The 17025-nt window shown below is 39.5% G+C and overlaps 1 protein-coding gene across 1 annotated transcript; it reads right to left on the bottom strand.

Moving 5' to 3' along the window:
• Positions 1-8048: 8048 nt before the first annotated feature.
• LOC306794011 (voltage-gated potassium channel regulatory subunit KCNG4-like) lies at positions 8049-14374 on the bottom strand (the record flags this gene model as incomplete). Its single annotated transcript, XM_079291868.1, has 2 exons — positions 8049-8894; positions 13616-14374. The coding sequence occupies 2 exons, from the start codon at positions 14372-14374 to the stop codon at positions 8049-8051; spliced, it is 1605 nt and encodes a 534-aa protein (XP_079147994.1).
• Positions 14375-17025: the final 2651 nt, after the last annotated feature.

The following is a 17025-nucleotide window of genomic DNA, read 5'->3' as shown; positions in this document are numbered from 1 at the left end:
TCTAAATACAACTTACTGGCTTTATTTTGAGGAACTCACAGAGTCGGGCGTCTATACATGTTGAGATCCACCAGGTGGCGGTAATGAGTCATGAATGTGTTGAAACAGAATCAGGGTCAGTTGTTCTACGTCTGCAGGTGTTTAACTGAAATGGGACTAATGTGAGTTTGTTAAAACTCAGAAGTCTAAATGAATATAATGATTAAATGTGATTGTTATATCTCTCCTGTTGCTACAGGACATCATGATATCAAAGACTTGTGTTGTTGTGGGAACTTCATTACAAAATATTGTCATAAAAATCAATGATTGACTAAAACATTTAATTAAACAAGTCAAAGTTTTTAAACACAGTCTGCTGTTATATTTATGGTGTCGCCTGAATGAGAAACTAAACGTACATTTATTACTTAAGTACTTAAGTACAATCTTGAGGTTCTTGTACTTTACTAAAGTATTTTGTGCTGCTTTTTACGGCGATGCCACTTCATATCAAAAGGAAATATAAACATGATAATAACATAAGTTACAACTACTGCTACCAAAATACTATCATGTACACTGTACTATTGTGATGCCATGGCTAGCACTACTCAGTGGCGGAGGAAGTATTCTGATCGACTTACATAAGTAAAAGTAGCAATACTGCAATCAAATTTTAAGTTAAGTATAAGTACAGAAGTTTTAGCAACAAATCACGCTGAAAGTATCAAAAGTGAAAGTACTCATGATACAGAACGGCTCCTGGATCATTAGTGGTGATACATTGACATGTACTTTGATTTTGTAATTAATCTTGATTTAAAAGTAACTATATCTCTTTCATGAATGTAGTGAAAAAGTACATGGAAATAGAATAAAAAATACATGGAAGTACAAGTAAATGGAAATACTCAAGTAATGTACAAGTATCTCAAAATTGTACTGAAGTACAATACTTCAAGATATGTACTTAGTTACTTTCCACAACTGGGATTACTACTTCAGATACACTTCCACGATTACTACTATACCTAGTAGTTATTTAATACTGCTATTGTTAGTCTATAAACCTATACTACCTCTTCATACTAATAATTGTACTATAACTTCTACTACTACTCTAACTTCTACTTCAGTCAACTAAATCACTGAAACAGAAAACTCTGAATCTGAGTCACAGTTTTGTGCAGCACACTAACTCTGAGCAGCTTTTGATTATGTGGCACGTTTACGCTTGTAAAGTGACACAATTAAGTACAATCAAAACAAGTACACGAAGTACACATACTGGAAAATACTTGATTGAGTGTACACAATGCAAAGCGCAAAATAATTTAGAATGATCTGAGATAATAAAATCTAAGAATACATATTAAAAAACAGACACTCAGACACTTAAGGACAAACATTTTCCCATTAAAAACAATATAAATTCATGTGTTCTGTTGGAACAGGCTTTCAATCTGGAGCCCTCTGGCTTCAAAATGTAATTTTAAACATTTTCCACCAGATTGAGTGTTCTTTGCCCTGTAAATACTGTACAGGAGTATTTCTCATATCAATGGAGCTCTGCAGTGTTTATTGCAACACATCAACATCGATGTTCTTCCTGATAATTGACGTAGCTCAGACTGTGAAGAATAAATCCCCGTAGCATTTAGTAGACAGAAAATAATTCAATTGATGTGTTATTATTTATTTACATAAAAAACAACATTAAAGGCTGAAAATACTGACAATGAATGAATACATGGTAGTTATGTTCAGGACAGATGTTACTTAAGAGATTAAGTGTCAAATAATATTTCTACATTTTATGAGCATTTTTGACACAGACATGTTCGTCCTCCATCAGAGCTACTTTTTAAAAGAGATGCACAAGGGTTAAATTAAGTATGAGCACATGTTTAATTATCACTACACAGTTCTGTTATTCGTGATTTTATTCTAAGTAAAGCCATGTTGGCTACAAACACATATTGACTGATAGACTTATATTATAATGTTTTTTTGCAGCTAAAAGTCGTTTCTTAATCTCAGCAGTTATATCCTGCGTGATCCAACAAAGAAAGCGACAGTAGAAACCCCACATTGAATTCTGTGTATGGCTTTTTGCAGAATTGTTCTACATGTTAGTATAAGAGGAAAGAGAATAAGAGGAAACAGAGGAGGGAAAGCACCAGCTGTTTTCTAAGAAGGTGACTGGAAGGCCATGGGGACATGAGCTGTGTGTATAAAGGGGTCACAGAGCAGGTTTCTAACACAGAAGATTAAAGGCTTTTCATCCAAACAGAAGCTCCTCTGACTCTGAACCATGAAGACGCTGGTGCCTCTCGTTCTTCTGATCTGCTTCCTGGGTCACATTTCTGCCGGTCAGTAACTCGTGCTTGGTTTCTCTTTGAGCCGTCAGTCTCAACCGCGTTAGGTATTAAATGTATGCGTCTGTGTTCACAGCACCGGTCGCACCGTCAGTGCAGGAGGACGGATGCTGTCGAGGCCACGATCGAAAACCCATTCCCAAAGGAAGGGTGGCACACGTGGGGGTGACCCCGCGTGACTGCAGATCCAAATCCATCATGTCAGTGTACACACCTGTTCATGCTCAGCACATCTGACCGTATGTTATGTTGCACTGCTGGTGTGTTTTGCATTGGAGATCTGGCAAATGAGAAAAGATTCAAAATGTTAAAATGTAATGGAACTAAACGTCTCTTTAAAGGACGTTTCCTCTCAATGAGTTTGTTCTCAGACTCTGATCCAGAAATCTCCACTTCAGCAGCTCTTACATTCACCAAACTTTACACTTTCATTCCTCTCTGTGCTCTGAAGGTTCACACTGAGGGGTTTGTTCATCATTGAGAGACTCATTTATACTACATGTATTAATAAAAACATGGAGAACATTGATTATTTTAAATAACTCTTGACAGTATTTTATGATTTAAGGAATAATACAAAGAGATATTCAATATTCACATTTCTGCTCTGGAAATTGATGCAGATTAGCACATATTTGATCAGATAATGCCTCATTTGCAGATTTAAACAGAACATTTCATAAAACTTGTAATACAAAAAAGAATCCTCTTAATGTCAGTAATGAACTGGTGAAGTTTCATGATGATATCTATTAGTTCATATTTTACCCTGTTCACCTGTAGTGTCTCCCCTTATGTACTTAAACTCAATTATTTCTAATTCTGCTACTTTATATTTCCAGAACTACAATTCAAAGGATAATATTGTACTTTTTGCTTCATTACATTTACAGCTACTCTGGTAGCTTTGGAGATTTCTATTTTACATGTGACTTAAACAAACGATGAAGCTCTATGACAGATTAAACTACGTATACAAAAGAGAGCTCTACCTTGACAAGCTACAGCTGTTTAACAATAGTTGCTATTGTGATCATAAGCTGATCATTTATTATACACTCAGTTATAATTGTATTAGGTACAGCAGTCTAATAATACAGTCCTGCAACAAATCCTCATTCACGAAGGTTATAATGTCCAGTTTGTTTTGATTACAATTATTATAAGGATGTTGACCTGTATTGTGTTTCTATTATTTTGTCCACCCCATTTAAATCAATGAGGGGAGGCAGAATAACAGAACAACCTCACCATGCTGTAAAAGTATCGATTACACCACTTCTGTACAAGTACATGACCTGAATACTTGTTTTACCGCTGTGTTTCTAACAATGTACAACATGTGTGTGTTTCTGACAGAATCACAACGGTATGCAAGAAGAAGTTTTGTATCGATCCTGATTGGGACTGGGCGAAGAAACTGTTGAAAGAATTTAAGAAGCCGGCGTCTACCACTGCAGAGCCCAAGTGTTCAAAGAAGATGTAAGGACTGCGAGAACGCTGTTCCTTTGTGTATCATAATGACATGTAATAATAATAAGTGCTGCACATGCCTGAATCAAATATGCATCCCTGTACGAATGACAGCTGTGTTTCAGAGATAACAGGAAGATGTATTGTTGCTACATCAGGTGAAGGCCATTTCTGAATAAAAGCTTTATTTTTTTATTGATTGTTCTGCTCTCTTTATTTTAGAGGCCAAACACGGAGTGACTTCCGTCTGCTCACTAAAGCTGTTTAAAGTTCATACAAAACCATATATATGTAATTTTAAAGGTAAATGGCCACTGCAACTGGTGGAAAGTTATTATGTACAATATTGAGGTACTTTCCTTGAGTATTTCTATTTTGTTGCTACTTGATACTTTTTACTCTATTACATCGATAAAATATATCTTACTTTTTACTCCATTACATTAATTCACTATCTTTGCTGATTCTGATTATTGATATAAAATATAATCAACAAATAAATGATATGTATTATTATTATCCCAGGAGATCATGCTGCATTTGCCTGTGAGTCAGTGTGCACCTCTGCGTCCATCACATTGCACCTTTAAATATGCACTTATCAGCCCTGTGAGACTGAGCGGTATGAGCTAAAGGCTAACGTCAGCGTGCTAACGTCAGCGTGCTAACGTCAGCGTGCTAACGTCAGCGTGCTGCTAACGTCAGCGTGCTGCTAACGTCAGCGCGCTGCTAACGCCAGCGCGCTGCTAACGTCAGCGCGCTGCTAACGTCAGCGTGCTGCTAACGTCAGCGTCAGCGCGCTGCTAACGCCAGCGCGCTGCTAACGTCAGCGCGCTGCTAACGTGCTCACAGTGACAATGCTTACTGATGTGCAGCATGTCTATGGTCCCCATCTTAGTTTGGCGTGTTAGCGTGCTACCCATACAAATAGAATAGAAGTTGAAGACACATTCCTATTCAAGTTACGAAGAATATGGAGAATATTCAAAATAATACATCATAATGTATTTGTTGATTATATTTTGTATTTTCAATCTCAATCTGCAAAAGTAAGTTCTCACATAAATGGAGCAGAGACAAAATTCAATATATTTCCCTTCGACAAGGGAAGAGCAAGTCTTCAGTAAGTGTACTTAGTTACTTTCTACCTCTGATGTTGAGTATCATTTGACATCTGATGACGAGTAGACGGGGTTTTCAACAAGAGATGTCAACTTAATTCTCTTTATGATGTTAAAAATGTGTGATTTGATGCTGATTTACTCACAGTTCTCCTTCGCTGATGGCTGTATTTATTGATGAGGTTATGAAGGACACATTGCAAATCAATCCCGTAATTCCTTTCCTTCGTTTGAGGTTTTTGTCCTCCTCCGTGAGGACAGCGGGGGTGCAGGTTGGAGGGAAAAAGAAGAGGTGGTGGCGGACAAGAACAAGTGACTGTTGGTGAATTACAATGTCTCCATTGTTTGTGGTTTGAGTGAAAGTAACCATGCCAGCAACAGTGTTTGAAGAAGTTCTCCGGCGACAGAAAGAGGCCCTTCAAAAACACTCCATCTGTCTCCACAAACACCAACAGCAGATGTCAGCGTGAGGAGAGTTTGCTTGGTTTCAAATGCATCAGAGGACAAACCGGGCACACAAACTGGTAAATGTTCACTTCAGCATTCATTTAAATAATAATTCTGTCCGAGGGAAAAATGATAAATGCTGTCGTCAATTGTCAAATGTCAGAATGATGAAATACTATGCTATCAAATAAGTCACATCATGACAGGTGGAATGTAACTAAGTACATTCACTCAAGTAATGTATTTAATTACAACTTCAAGGTACTTTGCAGTTCCTATTTCCTTTTTATGTTACTTTGTACTTCTACCCCACTACATTTTAGAGCTAGATATTGTACTATTTACTTACATATCAGAGGTATATATTGTATTTTTTAGTGTACTACATCTCAGAGGTATATATTGTACTTTCTACTTCACTACATTTTAACATTTTATTGAATCGGTATTTTACTTCAGATGCATTTTGCTGATTACTTCACTTTTGTAGTATTTTCACAATGTTGTATTTTTTATCATTATAGCCATTATAATGTTCCTCTTTGATTGTTAAAGCTGAAGTTATATATCAAAATACATCTAATCCTCACATATACAGTATGCATTAAATGCTTTTAGTAGTGCTACGGAGCAGTATTGTTAAAAGTGGGTACATGAATGACATAATACACACTCCTGCAAATGGTTTCTCTCTAACCCGCTGATCTATAGGTGGTGGCACCACCTATACCACCTTGTCACATTACCACCACGGTGGTGGTGGTACTGTGACAAGAAACGCAGCAATGTGCCGGCAAAGACAGTGAAGAAGTGAAGAAGAAGAGCTTATAAACATGGTTGCAAACAATTCAGTGTTGAAACTTTTAATAAAAAAATCAGCTTTGCAAATGTTTAATGCAAATGAAAGACATTTGTTGGACCTCAAGGATACACACAATGGTGAGTAACACTGAATGTAAAGATGATTTCTGTTCGTTTGCATTAAATTAGATTTATTTTATTCGATAGGAATGATGCAGTGGCTCCAATGCAGGGCATGAAACAGATGTGCTGCACAGAGTTTATAGCTATTAATGTTCAACTCAATCAACTCATCTCAGTAAACAGGTAGTATTGTGCTTTCATTTATTAGGTAAAGATAAGAAATGACATTACACGATCTCACCCACAGTCTCTTTCAATCTTGAAGTCAGCGGGGGGTTCTGTGGGGTTCTGTGGGGTTCTGTGGGGTTCTTTAAAGTTAGTCTGAGGCTCTGCAGTCGGAGCTCCGGAGGGAGGAGGAGAGAGGAGGATGTTCCGGAGGGAGGAGGAGAGAGGAGGATGTTCCGGAGGGAGGAGGAGAGCTCAGCGCCCGGCAGCAGCAGTGTCTCCTCCTCCTCCTCCTCCTCCTCCTCCTCCTTCTCCTTCTCCTCCTCCTCCTCCTCCTTCTCCTTCTCCTCCTCCTTCTCCTCCTCCTGCTCCTTCTCCTTCTCCTCCTCCTCCTCCAGGAGCAGAGCTCCTCCTCTCTGGGAGCCAACACCGACACCACGTGCTGGAGACCCAGGACGTATTGCTGGACCCGCTAGAGAAAGTTGCTTGTTGTAACTTTAAATAGTTGCTCGTGCTTTAAGGTCAGGAGCTACAGTATGAGGTTCCTTTGTCGAGAACTACTTTCATGACTTTCAAGCAGAGTGAACAAACCATTCATACACTAAGGCAGTTAAAAATAACAGCAATACAATTTATTGTCAATTTTAAAAGTGCCTGGTTGGACAGACAGCGAGACAAGAAGAGCAACAAGATTATGACATTAATCTACACATTACATACACGTCTTAAACACGGCTGCTCGTCATTTTCCACAGCAAACCGAAGGTGTTGAAATTACTTTCATACCTTCCAGACAGCAAACTGATATCCACTCGAAAATGAACAGAGACGGGACACATATTCTGTGAAATCTTTCACAGGGAAGATTTTGTCACCATCGCTTGCGCATAAATCATTGATAATGCAGCATGATGGTGCATTTAAGGACAATCCCAACATCAAACATTTGAGAGTTGGTGGCGTGAAAGCAACATGTTCATTAGACGTGTGATTGAAATACAAACATTAAACAAAGTAATGGATAAAGTGACTTGTTTTGTTTGTGCTTGTTAGCAAGCTAGGCTAACAAGCGTCTTCTTTCTGACCGGAACAACAACATAAAAGCATCAAACTTAGAGAAATGTTGGCTAACGCCAAATGAAAAAAGCCTTAATGTATCAACGTCCGATGTTCATACAGCACGAGTGTCTCTACCAACGCTGGTAAATATTAAATCGTATTTAACATATATGTGAATGTATACTTCTTTGTAAAAATGTGCACATAGTTTCAGTAAGATTTTATATTATATATTTTCCTACACAAATAAAATAATTCAGATTTCTGTACTACTTTCAGTAAAGGTTTGTGTGTAATTTATTTGCTGATAAAAGCTTAATATAACCTGATATTATACAGTTTGGACGTGAAGAGACAATAACTTTTAAGTGTTACACACTGTCCATAATATAACAGTCCTTAACGGTCTAAATGTGCTTATATAGGATAGAGTATGTTGTCACCATTTCTAACACATAATAACAGAATGAAAGTGTCTCACTGCTCTCTTCACGGTCCATTAGAACGCTGTCGATGGAACTGTGGATTGATGTCTCTTGCTTGAAATCAGCCCGTCATTATTTTCGTTGGACACAGACGTGAACTTGTTTGGTGACAAATTGATTTTGGACCAACTCTCCTCCGAATCGGCGGCTATTTCCTCGCCTCTCTCCTCCTTCCACAGCTGCTCGTACTCCTGCTTCAGCTCCTGGTAAGAGCGGGAGAAGGTGTGGAAGATGGACGTGGCGGGGAACGCCATGATGAGGATGCCACTCAGGATGCTGGTCAGCGCCACTATCTGTCCGGGGATGCTGCGCGGCACCATGTCGCCGTATCCCACCGTGGTCATGGAGATGATGGCCCACCAGTAGGAGGCCGGGATGCTGCTGAAGCTGTGTTGGGGGTGCGTGGCGGCAAACGGCGCCAGCTCGCTCTCCGCCAGGTGGACCAGAGGCGAGAAGAGGGTCACGGCCACGCAGACGAACAGCAGCAGCAGGCCAAACTCCCTCATGCTGCGCTGCATGGTCATCCCCAACGTCTGCAGGCCCAGAGAGTGGCGGGCGAGCCGCATCACGTACAGGATCCGCAGGGCCCGCAGCAGGCGCAGGATCAGACTCAGTTTGTCCAGATAGCCTCTGCCGGCGCCCACGATGAAGACATCCTCCTGCGACGCATCTCTGACATCCACGACCAGGGACACGTAGTACGGCAGGATGGCGATGGCGTCGATGATGTTGAGGGGGCCGCGAGCGAAGGCCAGCTTGCTCTGAGCATTGACGAATCGCAGCAGAAACTCCAAAGTGAACCACGCCACACAGATGGACTCCACCACAAACATGCTCTGACACTTCTGGGAGCACTCGCCCTGCAGACACACAGAGACGCACTGTGACGAGAAGACACTTTAAAGGGTCACTTCGCCATTTTCACACATACACGATCAGGTTACTTGTTACTCAGCCTGTGAAAGCAATTATTTAACATCGTCTGTGGAGCTGGAGGACTAGCTGGAGAAAATAACTCGACCCTGGTCTTGAGCCCTCGAATTTATGATAAAAACTCTGCATAATTATCTGTTGTTATAGTCCTCGAGCAGACTGCATTGTGGGAAATTTAGGACCCAGAGGGACAACAGTAAAAGACAGAATATCTCAGAACAACAGTTCTTCTCCATGTTCTTTTTAGTCAAATTTCCATTAAGCACTGAATAGTAGATTTATATAAAGTAAAGTTTTCATGATAAAATGTATATGAAACCTACCGGTAATAGGATATACACAAATACAGTACAGATGTAAACACATACAGTATATATACATATATATATGCATACACATAACTCCCCTCAAAGAAAAAAAATTGTAAAATGAATACAAGAGGAAACTATCAATATAATTGTTTTTAAAGTGACTAAATTGAAGATTGTGGAGTTAAAGGGACAGTTCCCTCAAATAACCGATAGCAGATGTTTGCAAAACTAGACAACTCATACCAAAACAATCTAGGTTGATAAATATGTATGTTTGATTTTGGGGTGAACTGTCCCTTTAAGTCTTACTGTCACATTTTTGTCGTCAAACTAATTTGACAACTTTTCTACAATCAATTTAAGTTTAAAGAAGATACTTTCGTTTTGCTCCATTTAACCATTTAAATGTGTCCCTTTACTAAATCATTTGAATTTAAAGATAAAATGTTGCTCTTTCTTGTTCTTGATTTTCATTGAAATGCATTATGCCGTATAACTATGCCCTTGAGAACAACAGATTTTGGTTGCAGCTGATATTTTCACAGCAAAATCAATGAACCTTGGACAAGAAATACCCTGCAGCTTTAAATGCATTTAAATGGCAGAAAAACAACAGATAAACAACCTTGTCTCTGAAAAAACAATGTGCCCTCCACATAGTATTGTATGGCTAATTGTGCCCACTTTCGTTTCAACTTGATGTGCCTCCATAAAGTAAAAAGCTTCTTTCTAACTGCACGGCACTTTTATTGATTTTTGTTTTTTACCCAAGCTAGTACGACATTTCTTAGGCACAGGATGTCACAACAAAGTAGGAAAAAAAATCAATTTCCATTTGACTTTGGAAGCCGACTGAATGACGGCAAAAAACAAGAGATGAGAAATGTTCGTAACAATTACTAAAGCTGAAATTATGACCTTCTGCAACACTTTTCCAGCACATCATCATCTATTTACTGCCAATAGAAGCCTGAGGGGCAGGTTTCATTGAGTGTATCAATCAATACTTTTAATCCAGAGATATGTATGCTGTCTTACCAAAGGGCACATAACTCCTAGAAATAAGTGAATTATTTGTTTATAGGAAGTAATATTAAGGAAATGAGGGTGAACTTTATCTGAACTTTCCACATCTTTGTCTGGCTGTTAGCTCATAAAGCTAACGTCTCAACATCCACGCAGCTCAAGAAAAGCTGGTGGAACATTATAAGTACATTTAATCAACCGTACAATGTAATGTTGCACTTGGCTTTTCTATCACTTTTATTTCCATTTTGTAGGATATTACACTTTCACTTGAATATTGACGGTGTGTTAACCTCACCCACCAAACAGAGATGAACCATAGCCTAGCATTACCTGTCGGTACCTGTCGCTAGGTCCAGCTGTAGACTGTATGTAAGAAGTGCACGTAGTCACAGCGACGTCACCCCACAACATGTCCAGAAGCTAAACCCTTCGTGAAGAAAACAACCAAAACACACGGCCCTTGTTATCCTGCCATCCCTCCTCTCCATTCTTCATTAGCAGAGAGAGAACAGGGACAGAGGGGTTGTTAAGTTCAATATCTTAATCTCGTCTACCTGCATCATTGATCCTTTATCTGACTGAGGTCTTTACAAGTTAGACTCTGTGGCCCCGACCACGGCTATGAAACGTCGGTAGCCTAACTGTGCAGTGTGTCGATGAATCCATGGCGCTGTCCGTGGTGCTGAAGTAGTTTTAATAGAGTGCTGCAGGATAAAGTCCAGGCAGCAACCTCCGACGCTGCTAAATGAAGCCGATGCGCGAGTCTTAAAACCTGCATTCTCTCTAGTGTCCACCAGGGGGCGACTCCTCTGGTTGTATAGAAGTCTATAGAAAATGACTCTACTTCTCTCTTGATTTATTACCTCAGTAAACATTGTAAACATGAGGTTATGGTCTCAGTCTCTAGTTTCAAGTCTTCTTCAATACAGCATGATGTTCATTTAGTACATTATGGTCCATTTAGAGTCACGCAGACCATAAAGCAGGACATAAAGCGGGGCTTACTGTGATTGACAGGTCGCTGCTGCTACCAGAATCGTATACGGCGTCTCTACTTCACTCCTCCTCAGTCCAAATATGGTCACTTCTGTTTATCGGTTGCAAGAAAAACAACATGGCGACGGTCGTAATCCAAGATGGAGACGAAATCAAGGCTTCAAAACATCACTCCACAAACCAATGAGCGATGTCACAATGACTACGTCCACTTCTGATATACAGTATAGTCATGTGTCCACATTTTTGCATTTCCAGTTCCTCGTCTTGAAGTCTATGCTATTTTAGTTAGACGCCTGAAATAATGTCTGTGGTTAACAATATATTTTAACACTTTGTTCTACGACATGAATATGAATTTTGCGATTTTTTGAGTGTCTCTAAAAAGGCAGTTGCTAACAAGTGGCTAAATGAGACGAATAAAAGTCATCACTGGTCCGCCTTCACAGCTCGTTGTTTATGCTTGCGCTCATGTGACCGTGGTGTAACGTCAGAGATATACGTTTCTATAACGTTTGTGCTTAAAAACCTATGGAGCTAACATTAGCAGAGTAACAAAATGAAACACATAATGTTGTCAAATGCATATTTCAGACTCTTTTGTAGGTTTTCCATTTTCACATGAGCGAGCAGCCACATGCCCGTTAACAACAGCTGAAAAAGTGGAACAATTATATCTACTTCAGTCTGAAGTCAAGGAGCCATTGATTCCTAAATTGCCACAATTTCGTGCTCATTTTCTTTCTTTGACAAGCCAACGTTCACCTCCCATCTAATTTTTTATCAGCATTATTCTTCTGTCAAAGTTAAACCAGCTGGCCAACATTCAACTGTAGATGTCTGCCAGACTTCAAACTAAAAACAACACTGGCTTCCAGAAATTAAAATGGAAATTGGTTTTCCTTTAGAAACACAACTCCAGTTCAACTACTCATCAATCTGGACACAGTTTGAACAACAGTGTTGTGCTTTTCAGCTTGTGAACTGAACACGTTCACGCTTTGATTTTCTCGTGTCTTGATTTGTGCGATTGACTGCGCACACATCAGGGAGAAATCAATCAACCGTCTCCGGCTTAGAAACATAATCACCATGCTTCTTTGCACTGACAGTTATTTAAACAATCATTTCTACAGCCTGTCTGCTTCTATTGACTCAGACAACAGCAGCAATCTGTGATTTGACATGTGCATTGGCAAAAGTCATTTCATATCCTCTCTCCACCCCTGAAGGCATGCTATGCAATTGTCGCTTACTGTTTGTAAACTCATGAAACACTGGCCCGTCTTCCCCCGGCTCAATGACACTAGAAGTGCACCTGACCACGTTGCTAGAGCACGGCTCAGTGTAACACTCGGCATCACATACTGCAGGGAAAGTGAAAGCCAGCCACAGATTCACTCTCGTGTTGGAATTAAATGAGTCCACTTGGCCTTTCGCCTTCTTCTATCTGAGTTTTTTTTAGTAGTCCACCATTTTTGTAGCTTCCTCTTGGATGCCTGCCTGCGTTGATTGAGAGGAATTATTAATATACTTATACTTTATTAAAAACCTTTAAGCTTTACAAACAACCCAGACTTTGGCTTTTATTTTTGAGACGTTACCTGTCTTCTTACTGCAGTGACATATTTATCTATTTTTATTGAATTGACCTTTAAAATGTTTTATTATGGGTTCATTTGTTAATTGCATTTCACACAGGACATATTTCATTTCATTCTTGCCTGTGATTATTCACTGTTGACTTGAAAAAGCTGTAAAAACTAAAAATATATATTGTTGTTCAGGTAAGGTAAATTGTATTGTTAAAGAATTACAATGATTAAATGTGTCACAGAGCATTCATTTGTAGTTGCATTTTCATGCATTCTCCTTTTAGCTTTGAATTTCCAGCAACACCTGAGAATAATATCTGACTCTTTAGCTGCTCCACTGTCATCACCAGCTTGTTGCTAACGGTGTCTGTCGTTTGGTGCTCATCAGTGGTTTTTGGCTTAAAATGACGCTGAAGAGTGTGTGTGGAGTGAAAAAAACAAAACAGGAAAGGTGCATGCCGGACAATGAAGATAAGGAGCTGAAAGAGAACCTGCAGAATTCATCACTATACTATATATAGATGTTGATTAGTGCAGCTTTAGAAAATATAATTAGCACATAATATAATGATGGTTTGGTTAATTGACTTATTTAGAGTCACTATATACCTGTTTTCACTGTAATATGTATTTTCCTGTTAACAGAGAAAATTATTAATTTGTGTCAAACAGGTTTAACAGGATGTTATGTCAGACTTTCGTCAGCTTCATACGCACCCTGGTCTCTTCGTCTCTGAGGTCTGGCATGGTGCTGATGCACAAGCTGATGACGGTGACCAGTACCATGACCACCGAGAGGCAGGCGAACATCTTCGCAGCCAACCCCGACTGAGGGTTTTCCACCACCTCTCGAAGCATCCAGGTCAGTTTGTGATAGCCCTTTTTGGTCTCTGTGGTGCTTTTCTTCAGCATCACCCTCTTCTGCCTCCACTCATGTTCCTTACGCTCTCGCTCGGCCACCTCCTCCACACGGGTGTTCATGCGACGGCGGCAACAGCGCTCCATGTGGCTCGGGTCCACGCCCCAGTAGTCAAGCTCATCGTGTAGTGACACGGCACACAGTTCCCGAAGCAGACGCAGTTTCCCCGCGGCCAAGAAGTTGAGGATGACCCTGAAGGCCGTCGGGTTTCGGTCAAAAAAGTACTCCTGGCACGTCTCGTCGTAGTCGTCGCAGAGTCGTGCGATCTCCTCTGGGGTGGTGCAGAAACGTAGACGTCCCAGACGACTCTGGGGGAACTGCTCCAAGGTGCTCCAGGGGAAGGTGTAGCGGTTGCCCCCGACATTGATGAGAACCTGCAGGGTGTGGTCGACAACGTATGACGCCTTGTGGTCTCGAAGGAGCTGGGCACGCTGGAAGTAAACGCCCTTGATGGTCTCAGTCTCCGGGATCTCGGTGAAGAATTGGTCGAGGCTGCTGTCGTCACTGCTGATTGAGTAGGTGCTGAAGTCGTGGTTGGCATTGCTGATGATGGGCATGCTGGCTTCAGTGTGTGTGACGGGATGGAATAGGTTCTTATATATCCAGTTCACGGGAAGTTAGAAGGAGGAGCCTTGGAGAAGCTGTAATGACAAATTACAATAATAGGTCAATCTTTTGTATGTCAAGTCCTGATGAAACTATTTTTCTATTAATACTACCTTTGAATTTGTCTCAGTTTAATACCTCATTGCAAACCGGCATTTCATATAGTACCACAAGGCTCTGTCCTGGGTCCCCTACTTTTTGGTGTAGTACCAGTATGGATCAACATTCATTGACTTTCATTACTATGCAGATGACACCCATTTCTATCCAACTGCTGATCCTGATTCTTCAATTTATCTTTGATCCAAAATGTGCACAAGCTAATTCAGGACAAAGCATAATTGCATTTAAAATTCACAATATAAAGAGTAATAATTGACACTTTTTGCAGTTTGATGTGAAGTTTTACAGAAGTTTCTTTTAGAATAGGTGTCGATGGAGTGTATGCTGCTCAAGTTTCTTTCTTTTTTTTGGAGGCAGATTGGCAGCAGCTCCAAAAGCGCGTCAATCATAGACCTCTATGTTAAAACGCCAAACTTTAGAGCAGAAATAAACAGGTTTACAGTCTGCAAAAAAGCCCGGTTTTGGTCTCTGTGGCTAATTTCCCTGTTCATAACAACTGTAGGGGGAGTACATTTTTATAGAACGCACTTGTTTAAATTATATTAAGGCTAAAAGTGAGGCATAATTGATGGAGTGGTCGCTTTGAGTTACAGGTGCTGTCTCACCTCCAACGACAATCCACCTCTTTACCCATTTGTTAAGGTTCGGCTGGAGCCTTAAGAAACCGATGGGTGACGTCACGGAGAATACGTCCACATGTTGTACAATCTATGTTCGCCACATTGTTTCCAGCTCTTAACACTCATTGAATTATTGACTAATTAAGAACTGAGAATCAGCACACTACATGTAATGGGCTTTTGTAAATGTTCAATAATGTAACAGTAATGTAATTTAGTTTGTTCAAAAAAAGAAGAAAATATCGTAGCCCCCCACTTTTAGCCCTGACACCCTTCTGAGCGGACTTCACAATTCATGTCTGGATTCTTGTGACAGTCTCACAGACTCCGGTGTGACATCGGGGTGCGAACGAGCCGGAGAGGTTACGATGTCTGGGGACGACAAGCCGGCATAACTGAAAAAGCTCCTGAAACTACAACTTCTGTTTCAAGCTAACATCCTTAAAAAGGTGTTTAATGGAAAGAGATATCTACCTGAGCTTCAAGGGCAGATGCCTTTATATAAAAACACATTTCCTCACTGACCTACTGATAGACCTTAGTGTCAACAGTTTTCATTGGGACTCCAAAGAAATATTCCCATGAAAACTGTCAAAAGTGTAACATTAATTCTATGAATGTTTTTTGACTGATTACCAGTGTTTGTACATATATTGTCCTTTAAAGATAGAAAATATATATTTTGTAAAAATGTCAGCTATAATTTGGGGATAAATTGACATCAAACCAGCTTTACAAACAGTAAAACTGATAATAAACACTCTTCACGGTTTCCAGCTCCTCTGCACGGAGGCCAGAAATTGGGCCCAGAAATGAATGTTGCTGTTGAATTCTTTTGAATGCAATGTTTAAATGCTGTGAGCACCAAAGAGTAAATGATTTTGATACCTATTAATACTGTCAATTCTTTTATGTTTTAACTTGATCTGCAGGTGCATTGAGGACATATCGTTGTCCTCTATTGTGCGGCTTGCACATTTATATTTTATATATTTTCAAGAAGCCTTTGGAATTATATTGATAATATTGAACATTTTACACACAGAGGACGAATCAATTTTTCATTTTACATTAATACATTAATATTAATATTATTATATATTATTATTATATTATTATTATTATTATTATGTATTTTATGTTATATATGAATATTGATGTATTTTTCATTTCACCGCAATGCCACCATGTGGTGTTTACCATCATCAACCGTGCTTCGGTTATTAGTCCTGCTTTATTACTACTGTAATGACGTAATGATTATCACATGTTTCTTTAATTCAAATGGAATGATATGTAATCTTCACATTCTCAAGAACATTGTTCTGCCATATTTTCTCCAGCAGGTGGATCCTTGAAAGCTTCCTGGTAAGATGCTGAAGGTCAGTGGTGGAAATGAACCAAGTGCATTTACTCAAGTCAAGTACTTGAGATTCATTGTGAAGTATTTTGCTGCTACTCCACTAGATTTCAGAGGTAAATATTGTAATTTTTACTCCCCTAAATGTATTTGACAGCCATAGTTACAAATGACATGGCAGATTTAAGTGAATAAAATAGAAGAACCCAACAGTATATGTAGTTAAAATGAGCCTCACCTGAGCTGCACTAGTAAACTGCTGCTTACACATCAATGTACCGGTGTTAATAATAACAATAATAATATAAGACACTCTGAAAGAGGCCTAATACTTCTGCTTTTGATGCTTTTAAGTACATTTTGCATTACTTCTGTACTTATATTTGAATAAAACTATGAATGCAGGACTTCCAACATTAAGTAAAAATAATAACAAGCAAAATTATTCTTTCCAAATGTATAGACTTTCAAAATGATTCCACATATACTCCAGATTTAA

Source organism: Melanostigma gelatinosum (assembly GCF_949748355.1).
Source record: "Melanostigma gelatinosum genome assembly, chromosome: 2".
Classification (NCBI taxonomy): Eukaryota; Metazoa; Chordata; class Actinopteri; order Perciformes; family Zoarcidae; genus Melanostigma; species Melanostigma gelatinosum.
This window is presented reverse-complemented; position numbering and strand designations above follow the sequence as displayed.